The following is a 13,803-nucleotide window of genomic DNA, read 5'->3' as shown; positions in this document are numbered from 1 at the left end:
TATGCAAAATGTGCTAGCAGAAATTAGGATGCAGCAGTCCTGTTTCAGTCTGATCACTCATTCAGATCCTAAATAGGGAGAACCAGACTCCACCGCTATTACGAAAAACAGTTTATTCAAAGGTGTGTTTTTTATTTCTTTTTAACATCTTTTAACATCACTTTGTGTTACTTGCGTGAGTATGTTTTTGTTATAAACAGCCAGAATATTGTATTGGATATAAGCTAGCGAGCATTGTCAGGCAGTGTGTTTGTCTGGACTCAGTTCAGCCTTTGACACAACTAGGCACTCACCAGAGATTTCCATATACATTTCTCCTCCAGTCAGCAGTCAGCATTGCAGTACATTAACACCTGACTGTGAAAGTCTGGTCGGCTCCACAGCTCACTGCTGCAGCAGGTTGCGAAGCAAGAGTGTAGATGGATAAATCCAGATATTTATTCCTCAAGAACGTCTGGCTGTTCCCCAGGCTCTCAGCAGCTGAGTGGCAGCTCTGACCCTTTGCATTAGACATTAGTACCTCCAAAGTCCTCCTACATGTATGAATTTTTTTGCTGAAGTTGAATATAACTATTTGGGTTGCATAATTCACATTTTGCGCATCACTCAGTGCAAATAAGATGCAAATTCATGCCTTTTTGCATCTTTGCACTGACTTGAAATCACACTTAAAAATTTGCTTTGTGTTTTGCCATTACACAGTATGCTTTGGGCTTTGAGTGTGTGTGTAGAGTATAGTATCTATCTATCTATATCTATCTGTCTATCTATCTTTCTATTTATATATATATGGGATATATAGATAGATAGATATAGTAGTATACAGTAGAATACATGTACAAAAAATAGCTGTCAAACGGCTGGTTGCCTCATTCTGCCATGGACAGGTGACTTATTTTTATAGTTGTGATGGAGGAAACTGAGTGCTGAGTGTATTTATAGTGCTGAATTTTTGCAGATCTTGAACATTATCTAGTTGTTTTACTGCTTCTTGAAAAATGATTTTTGTGAATGTATCCTGACAGGGAAGCTCAGCCACTGGAATGTAAATGGTAAACAAGCTCTTGTCACAAGAAAGCCGAAGTGACAGATTTAACCGAGTGACAGCTTGGAATAAAATGGTCTGCTAACCAATCATGTGACACAGGTCACAGACAACTGATGGCAATCTGAATTTTTAATTGAATGTTCTTTGTCCCATCTTGTCCCCTCATTGTCACTCTTTATCTCTGTGTTTATCTTTTTCTGTCTTCTCTCCTCCACACAAACACATTCCTCCTTTTCTCTCTGCCCCTCAAGACCAGGTGTTCTGAAAGACCTAAAGAGTATGGGCTCTATCTCCCTCTTTATCTTCTTCATCACTCTGCTTGTGCTTGCCAGACAGGTAAGACCACACAAAGAAAGTCTGAATGACGTTATCGACTGTCTTATGCCTTGCTTTTACATCAACATCACCATCGCTCCTCTCTGTGTTCTGTTTTTTTCTCCCATATTCTCTCAGTTTGGACTGGCTATACTCCCATGTGCTATGGTCTTTGTCGCAGCTAGGCTGTTGGCCTGTGAGAGGTGTAGACTCCATTGTGGGAAGCTCATGTTCTCGCATCCCATGGTCTCTTTAACCCTTAGTGATCTCCTACGCATGAACACACTTGAGTTTAGTACACTGCCAGGTTGTGCTAGAGACGTTGCAGCTGCATTGCACATGGGTCAATGGGATCATTACCGAGTATTTTTCTTCTATGTCAACTGAGCTGCTTAAGATGTTTAATGTAAAGGTAGAAAAAAATTGGACTCCTGACACAACTGTTTCTATCTCTTTCTATATGTACACCTTTATTACCTCAGAGCTTGAGGGTAAATAGCTGCTCCCATCCATTTTCTAGATGGAAATCAACTGCTGTGCCACACTGTGCAAAAGAGGCATCATGAGACCAGTTTGTCTGGCCTCCCTTCAGCCACTCTGGCTAATGATTTATTGCTGTAAGTGTGAAATTACTCAAGTTGAGATTTACTAGCAAGGAAAAGCAGGGAGCAGAGACTGGCCATTTTGGAGAGTTATGTGTTCCTTGCTCTAGTTCAGCTATTTTTGGGTTGATGCTATGCTGTGGGTACTCACTGTACTATGGAGTGCTTGCTCCAGAACTGGGACATTCCTTTACTCTGGAGCTGCTGTACAGTCTTAACATCAAGTGCATGTATCTTAAGTCACACTAATCAAACCATCAAGACTCATTTTGATTACACATATATTTGCATTCTTACTCAAAGCTAATGGTAACATAGAAAACAGACATTGTTTTTATGGTTTAGAGCAGACTTCAGTGCAGGATGAATTTGCAGCACTCTTACAGTCAGTGAGAGAAGACCATGGGCTGAGCAATATTTCTGTTTTATATCAGAGCTTATCATTAAATAGGATGCAGCTGATCCCCTGGGCCCTCCTGTCTACTGAAATAACAGCATGGCTGCTACACCCTTTTCCCCCTGTGGCGACTGAACTGAATCCACAAAAAGCATGCTAACCACATCAGTGAATATTCAGGTGTGAGCACAAGCACCACCTTTTACTACATGCATCGTGTGCCACTGCTAAACTGGTATTAAATGGACATTTCATGTGTGGTGACATTGCAGAGACTTGGTTGGCATCACAGTACATGGAACGTATGTACTCTGCGCATCATTTAGTGATAGATGTATAAAGGGTTGTTTTCCACAGCTGCTGACATTCCCACTGTGAACTTGAGGCCTACTGTCACAAGAAAATGTAGGAATATGCTTCCTGTGTGTTGTAAGTACTGCTGGATTTTGGTAGTGCCGCAAATCTAGACATGAATATTAAGCACTTTGAGTTTGAGTGGATAATAAATGTGTTTGCAGAAGACAAATTACTGATGTCCCCAGCTCAGCGAAAAGGCACCAGGTGTAACCTTCTGCACAGTCTGTAATAACAGATGCCATTTATTAAGTCGCACACACACGGCTCTGGTGTGTATCCACACACACACTTTGTTTTTGTACTGCTTTTTCTCTTTCTCTGTTACAAGTAATTATATTTCTAATATCAAATCATATCACTTTTTTTTTTTTTTTTTTTTTTGTCCATCAGATCATCTCACAAACATGTTTCTCCTTGGTTGATGCATCCTCTTTATCAAATCTGGTCATCGTGTGCTGCTCAGGAACAGGCTAAAATAGACTCATCATCATAAAGCACCTGAGCACTTCACACAATATGGAAGAAAATGAACTGTCACATGCTCGTAATGTTCTCACTAAAGAAAGTCATTCCCCTGCTGTCCTGGAACATTTTACCCAGCCTTGCCTTAAGTCTTGTTAATGCAGTTCTAGGAAGGTAATCTTGTTTGAAGTTAACCAAAGCCACATCAATCTGTATTTCTGCCTTTTGCGATGAAAGTTATCAGTTTCTTGCAAAAGTGACCAAATTGTGACTCGTTCTATTTCAGCGTTACATTTTCTTTTAGCCTCAGTGGAATCGACACTAATTGATGTTTCTGTTTTATCTCTGTGACTTGATGGAAGCAACCTGTACGGCTGTACCTTCAGACTCTTCACCTCTGTGTCCTCTTGTAACAGAATGAATATTACTGTAGGTTAGACTTTCTGTGGAAGAACAAGTTCAAGAAGGAGTGTGAGGAAATTGAAACGATGGAGAATCTCAACCGGGTTTTATTGGAGAACGTCCTGCCGGCACACGTTGCAGAACATTTCCTGGCACGCAACTGGAAGAACGAGGTAGGCATTTACTGTACATTATAGAAATGTACATGCAGATGGTGCTGTATTGACAAATGGCTGCTTGGCTGAGGGATGCATTGTGGTTTCAATGAGGTCTTGCAGTACTAGTGGCTCTATGCCAAGATCCATTACATTCATTCACTATCTCTAATGAGGCATTGCAAAAGCACCTCAAAGATAAGCTATGTTTCAGGTCAATACATGAGATCTGAAATATGTAAATATGTTTGTTTCTTTGCTGCTTATTATTTGATTTTTAATCTACTTAAAAATCAGGGTGGGTATTGATATTACAAGACATACATTAGGCATTGCAATAAGATTTTATGTTTAGACAATGAGATGTAGAATTTAAGAGTTAATGCAGAATTTTATCCAAAACCAAAATGTGCAGTGAAGTATTACAGCGGTTAAATGGCTGTTTAAAATGTGTATTTGTGGTGAGTGGAAATTTCTGGAGTCATCAATTGTTTGAGATAAGTGAAGTCAAAATTCAGGTAGTACTTTGTTCAAAATGACAACTTTTTAAATGGAACGGGTACTTTTAGAATGATTAATTGCCTATAATGTTAACAAAACATAGGAAGAGACAGTCGAAGGAGAATGTGCTGACTTGCCTAAGAGACTTCCTCATTCATCAGTCTGAAACGTATATATATATATATAAAAAATTAGGAAGTTTATTGGATGTGTTCCTTGGGGTCATGGGAGTTTAAACAGGAGTTCTGCTTCTGCTGCAAAAACTCTGCATTGAGAGTCAGCAAATGACTTAATTCCCTCTACCTCCTGAACAGGATCCAGGAACAAGTTGCTGGTCTAGTGTATTTTCGAGTGCCGGTTTGTGTGATTTGCCTACTTTCATTTGCGTATCAGGTTTATTTTTAAGCTTCAAACTCTTACGTGATCAAATCATGATTAGCTTCACATGACACATCAGAATCTTTCCATCAACATTTCATTCTGTGGTTCCTCAGTTTTCTGACATTGTTTTGCAGCTGTCCAAAGCTAATGTCTGTATTTTGTCTCATGTTTTGTGTCTTGCAGGACCTGTACCACCAGTCCTATGACCTGGTGTGTGTCATGTTTGCCTCCATCCCAGACTTTAAAGAGTTCTACACTGAATCTGACGTCAACAAAGAAGGACTAGAATGTCTCAGGCTCCTCAACGAAATCATTGCTGATTTTGATGAGGTAAACAACCTACATGTGCAACATGAAAGGGAGAAGATAAAACAGTAATGCTAGTTAAAAATTCATGCCATAAACTGATAAACTGCATCTCATTTGTTTTATCTTTGGTGTGGATTGTGTTTGCTTGTGTAGCTGCTGTCCAAGCCTAAATTCAGCGGTGTGGAAAAGATCAAGACCATAGGCAGCACTTACATGGCTGCTACTGGACTGAACGCATCGCCTGGGCCTGAGTACGCCTCACAGGTAGGTTCATCAAACACACATTTAAAATTTAACTTAATCATTTGTGCTAAGAGATTCTTAAAACTTTGTGTTACTGCAGCAAAACCAAATTTAATTAGAAATGAATGTTAATTTTTCACCGTTTCCCAGGAACATGACCGACAGTACATGCACATAGGGACCATGGTGGAGTTTGCATTCGCTTTGGTGGGAAAGCTGGATGTTATCAACAAACACTCCTTTAACGACTTCAGACTCAGAGTTGGTGAGTTACACATGAAAGCTACATTTCAAAGCAAAGTGCTGTGAGAGAGAGTTCAATATAGACTTTTTAGCTACTCCTTAAAAACATACCCACAGTTAGACTGAATTTTCCCTGTCGTTTGGTTGTTACTTTGTCAGTGTGACTGATTAGATAGTGAGAACGTTTTAAGTGGTCCAAATGTAATAGGATTCAGCAGCAGGGAAGAGACTTTGTTATCTGTCAGACATCAAAATGCAGCAGATAAATGAGATTAAATATGAGAGCACAACAATATCCCTGACGGTGGGTGGGAGTTGAAACCCTTGCAGATGTGTATTGGTCGAAATCTCATTATTCTGAATCTCAAAGCTGTGAGATTCTGTTTTGGTATACAGATCAGGGTTTACTAGATGAACTGTATGCTCTGTTGATGTCATGTGTTGGTATGGACACAGCCTTTATGCAGCCGAGATTTTATTTTTAGAGCAGCAGTGTGGTGCAGGGGTAATTTCATTTTCTAGATGAATACATGTCTAAATGAGGAGAAAATAAAACTTGAATTTGCTGCAAGAAATGGCAACATAATTGTAGAAAGAGAGGGAGAGTGACTAAAGCATAGAGGGAGAACTGAAGAGAAAAGCATGCAGGCTCCCTGCCTGTGTTAAGAGTCAGAGTTGGATACCTTCAACCTGTCTGTGAAGATCACAGCATGGGATGCTCCATTAACTCAGCAGTGCGTGTGTGTGCGACTGTACTCCCCTGCTGCTTCCAGACGGGCCTAAAATGCTCCATCAGAGAGGGATAGAAGCCCTCACCAACTGGGACTGGACAAAACCAGTGGCTGTGTGTGCTTCCTGCACACGTATGTGTAGATGGCACTTTCCAGGAATGTGGAAATTCATTCAGACGCCAGAGTGATGAGCAGCTTGGTGTCATCTCAGTGCTGTAAAAGCAGAGGTGCTGGGAGTGCTTGTGATTAAGAGTTCAGCTGCATTTAGCTTCCACTTTGTCTCGTGTTCTGATGAAATCTTGTGAAAAGCTTCGTTTTTCTGGCTGCACTCAATAATTAATTGCAAATCTCAAAAAATGATTCTCATACCTTTCCAACAAGTATACTTTTCCAGGTATGTTCAAGTATGACATCAGAAATAGAAACAAATAAGCAATGCCCTTGCAGTTTACTTATTTAAAAGAAATGTCTCTTATTAACATTATATAAACAAATCATTAGTCATGCCAATTCAGTATATTACTTACTGTGTCTGATTTGAAATTTGTAGTTTCCCCAAATAAGTAAAAAAAAAATCTGAAATATATATAATAAAATCTGAAAATGGGGTAACGGAGTAGTAATGTTCACTGAGTTCTGGGTGTCCTTTGTCAGGTATTAACCATGGTCCAGTGATAGCTGGAGTCATTGGAGCCCAGAAACCACAATATGATATCTGGGGGAACACAGTGAATGTAGCCAGCAGAATGGACAGCACTGGAGTCCTAGGAAAAATACAGGTAATGAAAGGATACAGCCAGTGATGTTCTATAGTTTTCTATATTCTGATATCATGTTTTTCTCTGTTCTACTGCTAAAACTCGTAGAAACCTCATAATGCCTCAGAGTTTTTCATTTTGTTTTTTTTTTATTGTCAGTCCCACTTACATGTTATGATGCTGTATATATTCACTAGTGTCTATTAATTATAAATGGCTATTGTCCATTAATCAAAGCTGAAAGTAGTTCCCAAGCAGACTTGTTTAAAAGCACAACTATATACCTGTGATTCATTTTTAAAGATTTGAGTTTTCAGAAGAATGAAGGAGCAGAGAGCCACAGAACGGGTATGGAAGCATTGAGGTGTAGGAATACATTATACTCATAGTATTGTTTGTTTGTTTCCTATGGAATTTGTTGAAAATAACAAAAATATGTGATAACTCCAGCCTCGAACAACTTTTGCGTTGCATGCAAGAATGTTGAAGAAGAAACCAGTTTGATTCTAACTATATCTTTTAAAGCAGCGGTGCTGCTCCATCTACACATGAGGCATTTATGTGTAGATGGTGCAGATGTTTCAAAGATAAAACTCAAACTGTTCTTCCCTCTGCTCCTGCTGTTTAACGTCACATCACCTCAGCTTCTTTCGATCTTACATTTGCACCCTGTCTGAGCACTGATAAGATATGACAGATTTTCACCTGTATGACAAGTGGCTGTGGGAATCATTCAGCCTTTGAAGGGCTGTATTACACATAACAGCCTGTACACATCTGATAGAGCCATCTGCCTTCAACTGCCTTCCAAGATTGACCATTAATATTTAAAGATATGCAGTTATTCCAAGGTAGCACACATATTTCCCATCCTGTGTTCATTTTACTGACATTTACTCATTTTAAAACTCACAGAGGACATTTGCATTTAGGGTGGTAAATAAATATAGCTCAGGATTCTACTCTGTTCACTGTACTATACTGTTTACTGTGTACTGTTGCAGAGCAGCATGCCAACAACAAGAAGTGAGTTAATCTTCAGCTCCTGTAAATGTCTTCCTTTGGAGAGCTGAATATTTTTGCCAGCAGGAATTTAATTCAGTTGCGTAAGATAAGCAAAATAGATGTTATCCATTTGGTTCTCCCTGCAGGTGACAGAGGAGACGAGTCGCATCCTTCTGACCCTAGGCTACATGTGCTCTTGTAGAGGCATCATCAACGTCAAGGGCAAAGGAGAACTCAAGACCTACTTTGTGCACACAGAGATGACCCGCTCACTGTCCCAAGGAAATGTAATGCCGTAAGACTGGTTCAGAATATGCTGGATTTACACAGGTACACATGGCAGACATTCATTTCAGATGGAGACTTGATCTTCTGGAAGATGTTGTAACAGAAACAAAGTGTTGGGCACGAAGGAAATGGATCTGATTTTAATGTTGCATTGGAAGTTACCTATGCCACAGCTGTAGTATACATTTTGTCACTTATGTAACTGTAAGTGTAGCATGTACAGCAAGTAGGCAATAACCCCTGAAAAATATTCTAATTTGAATGTTAGATCCAGGAGAGCCACAGTGGCACATATTCAGTTAGAGAGAAGGATCTGAAAGCCCATCTGAGCCCATGCTGGGAGGCTTGTGGTAGTCACTTTGCCATAAAAAACACTTTTTGATTCAGGGCCATCAAAAACACAAAATGTATTCTGCTCCCCTTATGGGACAGTAAATATTGGGCATCAAACGAAGTACAATTAGAAGTGGAGAAGCAAAAAAATGTGGCCACACATCTTGAAGAGCATCCAAAAAGACAAGAATTTCAGAGTAACCAGTGGTAATACAAACAAGTTGCAACTTAACCAAACTTTTACAAAAAGGCCACAGAAGGAAACTATTAAATAAAAGCAAAAGACAAACGTTCCAAAGGAAAACTGCATGACCACTATTGTAAAAGGAGAAGCTGGTCTTTTTTCTTAAAAAAACAAAACAAAAAACAAAACAAACCACACAGTCAGCTAACAAGGAGACACACATGTGTACATAACTCCATCAACCTTGTTAGAAGCACGAAGTCTTGGATGTATTTTACAGGCTGTCCATACAAAGAAAAGCATTAAGAAAAATATGAATATGTTGTGATATTCATGCGAGGCCAACTTTTCCCAGAGCCAACTATCCTTGCACTTGAATCATCTTGTGTTTATTGACTGTTTACACAAAACTAAAAGTCTTTATGGCATAGGTTAATCAGGTATTTGATGTTCTCCAGACAATGATGACGAGATCAAATCTGAACCATACAGATTTAAAAATCTTTAGGGTACTATTGGATAACAGACGGATAAAGATGATTTGAGTGTGAAGATTTTAGTTTGGGAAACTCAAGCCTCATCTGTGTACAGGGTAGCTTTAGACTGCATATTGGTACAGTGGTTTTGTAACAAAAGAAAATACTACCAAAAAATGTTTTGATGTTTTGATGCCATTGTTTTTTGTAAAAAAAAAAAAAATTAAAAAAAAAGAAGAAAGAAAGAAAAAGGAAAAAAAGAAATCATTAAAATTTCTATGTATTTCAGTTTTGCTGAGTGTTATTATTTGCCTGCAAGGTTCTATGCATTACTCAAAAAAATTGTTTATAACATTCAAAGATAAACTGAATGTAATAATATCTGCTGAAGTTAGCATGCTAGTCCTGTCTAGTAATAAAACTTTATACATCAAGAGCCATACCTAACTAGGTATCAGCAGCTACCTGGCAGTTAGCAGGATAAGCTGTTTCTTACCCCCACAAAAAAAGGTGGACAATTCTTCCATACTGTACCTTTAACTGGCAGCATGCTGCAACATCACAAGTGAACAAGTTTATGACATCAGTCCTGACTAGAATTAGTTCATATTGGTTCAACATGTTCTATTTTCCTATTATTGTACCTTCGTACTTTTATGCCGTTCCATCCAAAATTGTGAAACAAGAAACATAGCTCATGTTTCCTGAGGTTTAGTTCAGCTGTCTGGCATCCAGTGTTTCACACCACTGCTCTGTCAAAAATAAAAAATAACAGCTGTATATACTGCATACTGACACTGGCCATGTCACTGAAGGGAAGATAACAGCTAACCTCCTGCCAAATGTGGGTCAGTGTTTCTCAACATGAAACAATCATTTGACATCACAGAGGAGGGCCACACCCCGCAGGATCCAGTATTCTGGAGGAAGTGAAGTCTTCAGGTCTACAGCTGCAATGTAATTCGTGTCAGTCCTAACTGGCTTCTTGTAGATCGGGCAAGAGTACAGACGGGAGTCCTTCACACCTGCAAAGAAAAAAAAAAAGTCACTTTATAGGCACTGAAATTTATAGTAAACACAGCAACAGCTGGCAAAATTATGCCTTCATGAAACTTAAAATAGGACAGCTTTATCCCAAGAATTATTTCAAGTATATGAAATATTCAAATCAGTGTGGGGATGCCATTGGGATACCCAGCTGAGTTCAACAAATCAAGTCAAAGGCTGCTCAAATTAGGCAAATATTTTAGCAGGACATGTGGGTATTTGTTACAGCATCACCTTACTGTTCTTTGGTTTCGAGGCAGTCAGCATGGGAGCTGGTTAGTTGTTACCCAGCCAGTGACTACATGCTGCAGTGCTCTGAGTGTTCTTCAAGAGCCCCCTGCCACATCAGCACAAAAACCAAGAATCCATTTCAGTGAATAAACAGCCCTCCTCAATTGAGTCTTCAGACAAGATATACACAGTGGTGAGACTAACACTACAGTTAAGTGTAGGGGGTTTCTAGACTCTCACATGTACCTGCACATATGCAGGTGACACATACTCACAAATGCAATTGCAACCACTCATCTACAGCAACAACCCTCCACAAGTCTCCTTTGCACTGACACACACTCAAACCCAGCAGACAGCCTTCTTGTGAGAAAAGCTGGGAAGGGCCATGGTGTAAACAAAACCCATTACGTGTATCATTGGATCATTAATTCATTTCCCATGCTTCCTTGCTTGCAGACATCCACTGTGGCCTGTCTTTCTGCTGTCTGCCTGAATATAGTCTGGTCTTATCCAGAATGAGCACTGTGCCACATACTGCTGGTAATCTATTCCCAGACAAAACAAATAGCACTTAGTCTGCTTGACATTTAAATGTTACATCCATCCATTCTGAGTGACTGTGTGGGATGCAAATGTTGAGGAGGAGAGAAGACGGAGACCGAGGCTGACAAAGACAAGCGAGATCCTGATCCTGATAAGAACAGACGGGATTAAAGCTTTTGCATTGTCAGATTAGAGTTTTCACTTCAGACACGTCATCAAATCCACTTGATTATTTTTTTCAGACTTTTCAAATGAAATGAAACCTCAGGGAGCTTCCCTCCATCTAACAGGAAATCTCACCATTATTCTCAGCGTACATCCTGATCACAGGCATCATCTCGAAGAGGACTTTGGGCTTGGAGTCGATGAGTTTGCAGCTGCGACGGTCCCAGCCGGCTCCCTCCAGGTAAAGGCCATAGACATAAACTCCCTCTGCGGGGGGCTGGGTGATGTCGTCCTTCATCCACCTGGTCACCTCGTTGCACAGCACCATGCGATCCAGGGCCCAGCCCTTGTTGGCCCTTGTTATCTCCTTCAAGTGTGGGGACAAATCCACAGGTTACGACAGTGACGTGAGCAGTATGACAGGGCCGATCATTTGACAATTGTTTCTGCACAAAAAAATCTATTTTGATAACAGGGATGTAATAGAGGTACAATAAAAAAAACTGTGCAGGGCAGAGAAGTGCACTCCATCAATTGCTGTGCCAACAGAAAATAAATCCAATATGACTCAAAAATAGCAAGGAGCGAGAGCAGAGTGCACAATAAATGAAATGTAAGTATTGTGTCCCCTCGGGCATTTTATCCTCATTTTGAAAGAGGACAAAAAAAACAAAAAAACCTTATTGGGAAAAATTGAACAGATAGGAACTGACAACAAGTAACAAGGACAGACATACATGATGTGATGCCACTGGTACAATACAAGTTGTTATGTCTCTTCTGAGAGGGCAGTATGGACACTCAGTGGCAGAAAATGATGCCTATCATTGGACCCTAATACAGTAGTCCAACAAATCCCTGCTCAGTAAAATACAGACATCTTTTTCCACCATATTTTGTCTACCTCAGCATGCAATGTTTTTTTTCTACAGAATTGAACACTTAAACCTAGAGAGCAGTTTGATGTGCAAACCTGATACCATTGCTAAATGATTTCCTATTCCATCTGCTACTTAAGTTGATTTGTTGGTCTTGAACATACCTCAGCCCCCAGGTCTCTATCCCCTCCTCCTTTTGGCTGTTACTTTATACGATAACCAGATACTAGATTGGGATCATCACCAAAATTCAGTTAAAAAGAACAAGTGATTCAAGGCCACCAATCATTGTGGAAATGCAAAGGTTTTTGTGTTATTCTGCTAACAATCAGAAACACTAATGGCATGGCTAAAAAAGTATGATGAAAGCAGTTTAAAAAAAAAGCCACAATCCAGTGTGAAATATCAGCTCATCCTCGTTTTTAACAAGAAATATTGATATATCATCATTCAATTTTAACATTTCTTTAAATATCAGTGTAAATCTCTCTCTGTATATATATGTATCTTGATTTTATGAATCAGAATCAGAATTCCTTTATTTATCCCCGAAGAATAATGAGCCCCAACAAGAGGGACATAACTTCACGTGATACAAGTCAGGTTAAACATTCAGACCCCCCCCCCATCAATATAAAGTGGAATTCATTCATAGAAAACAAAGGGAAATTTGAGTGCACTTGCTTGCCTGCCACCATATTTCTGCATGTGTGTGTGCATGTGTGTTTGTGTGTGAACATGGCCATGTGCCTGCTCGTCCTGCGTGCCATCTGGTCTCCTCCCCAGCAGTGGGTAAGTAGGTAGGTAGCCTGACGCCGTGTGTACCTGTCTCATGGCTGTCAGGAAGCCCTGCGGGTTGAAGAAGCCTGTCATCCAGAAGCAGTTGGGCCGCCCTTCAAAGATCCAAGCCTGGAACTGCCGGTTCCGCTCAAGCAGCTCTGTGAACCAGAACCCCAGGGTGCTGGAGGCCCACGACGCCTGAAAGACAAACAAAAAACAAACAAAATATTACGATGAAAACACAGAAAACTGTCATCCAGATGGATCAGAGGAGAAGGCCACAGGGAGACATGAAAAAACAAATAGTGAATCATCAAGTACCAGCAGATAAAAGAAAGAATTCAATAGCAATAGAACAAAAAACATTAGAAGACAGCAAAACGCCAAAAGCACAAAAGCCAAAAGCACATTGCACTGCAGGTAGAAAAAGTCTGAATCCCAGCCAGGAAGCCATTCAAGTCTAAATTATTTGAATGCTGTAATGTTTATGCGAACCTGGCTTGAATGCCAACAGAATGATTCCAACATAAGATACAAGAAAAGTTGTGTTGCTTTGTTGTTTTCCCTTGCTCCCCATCTCTCAGCATTACAATTATGCAATTATGTCAGCTCAGGTTAGTTAGAATAAGAGCTGTTTTCATTGGTCACAGAAATGGGTTTATGTGCTGTGAATAAAATGTGGGCTAAACACGACCAATGATGATGAGCTACCTGTTCAGCTCGCAAGACACTGCTGATGTTACCCTTTGATTCGACACTGAATAACTTTAGAGAACTTATACTTGCACAGTTATAAAAAGACATTTGCATTATTAATTTGTGCCTTAACACTCCCCTAAAGTGGCTTGCTGGCATTCTTTGCTGAAAGCAGTGGACCTGACTGTTTTTATTTCAAAGGCTAATTTTGCTGTTAAAAAATGTGAAATTAAAGCTAACAAAACGACCAAAACAACCAAACAAGACTTT

At 39.8% G+C, this 13,803-nt stretch overlaps 2 protein-coding genes across 7 annotated transcripts in view; one reads left to right on the top strand and one right to left on the bottom strand.

Annotated features, from left to right (window-relative positions):
* adcy2a (adenylate cyclase 2a) overlaps positions 1-8,890 on the top strand; it is a 49,020-nt gene extending 40,130 nt beyond the window's left edge. For 2 of the 6 annotated variants that reach the window (XM_046400864.1, XM_046400865.1), the window contains 7 exons: positions 1,300-1,384; positions 3,598-3,756; positions 4,804-4,950; positions 5,083-5,193; positions 5,323-5,437; positions 6,801-6,925; positions 8,056-8,890. In XM_046400864.1, coding sequence (XP_046256820.1) covers positions 1,300-1,384; positions 3,598-3,756; positions 4,804-4,950; positions 5,083-5,193; positions 5,323-5,437; positions 6,801-6,925; positions 8,056-8,208 — 895 coding nt within the window. In that variant the 3' untranslated portion in view covers positions 8,209-8,890. Of the gene's footprint in view, positions 1-1,299; positions 1,981-2,399; positions 3,757-4,803; positions 4,951-5,082; positions 5,194-5,322; positions 5,438-6,800; positions 6,926-8,055 lie in introns of those variants that run through there. The other 4 variants (XR_006844408.1, XR_006844409.1, XR_006844407.1 and 1 more) reach the window with 4 other exon arrangements.
* A 53-nt stretch (positions 8,891-8,943) lies between these two features.
* Positions 8,944-13,803, bottom strand: part of dnah5 (dynein, axonemal, heavy chain 5) — a 90,255-nt gene continuing 85,395 nt past the window's right edge. Inside the window, exons 85-88 of the mRNA XM_046400866.1 lie at positions 12,883-13,035; positions 11,315-11,546; positions 10,023-10,215; positions 8,944-9,942 (exon numbers count right to left, since the gene is read on the bottom strand). Of these exons, the coding sequence (XP_046256822.1) occupies positions 10,064-10,215; positions 11,315-11,546; positions 12,883-13,035 (537 nt within the window). The 3' untranslated portion in view covers positions 8,944-9,942; positions 10,023-10,063. The remainder of the gene's footprint in view (positions 9,943-10,022; positions 10,216-11,314; positions 11,547-12,882; positions 13,036-13,803) is intronic.

This window comes from Scatophagus argus, chromosome 9 (assembly GCF_020382885.2).
Source record: "Scatophagus argus isolate fScaArg1 chromosome 9, fScaArg1.pri, whole genome shotgun sequence".
In the NCBI taxonomy this organism is placed as follows: Eukaryota; Metazoa; Chordata; class Actinopteri; family Scatophagidae; genus Scatophagus; species Scatophagus argus.
Note: the sequence above shows the minus strand (reverse complement) of the source record. Positions and strands in the feature narration are given on the sequence as shown.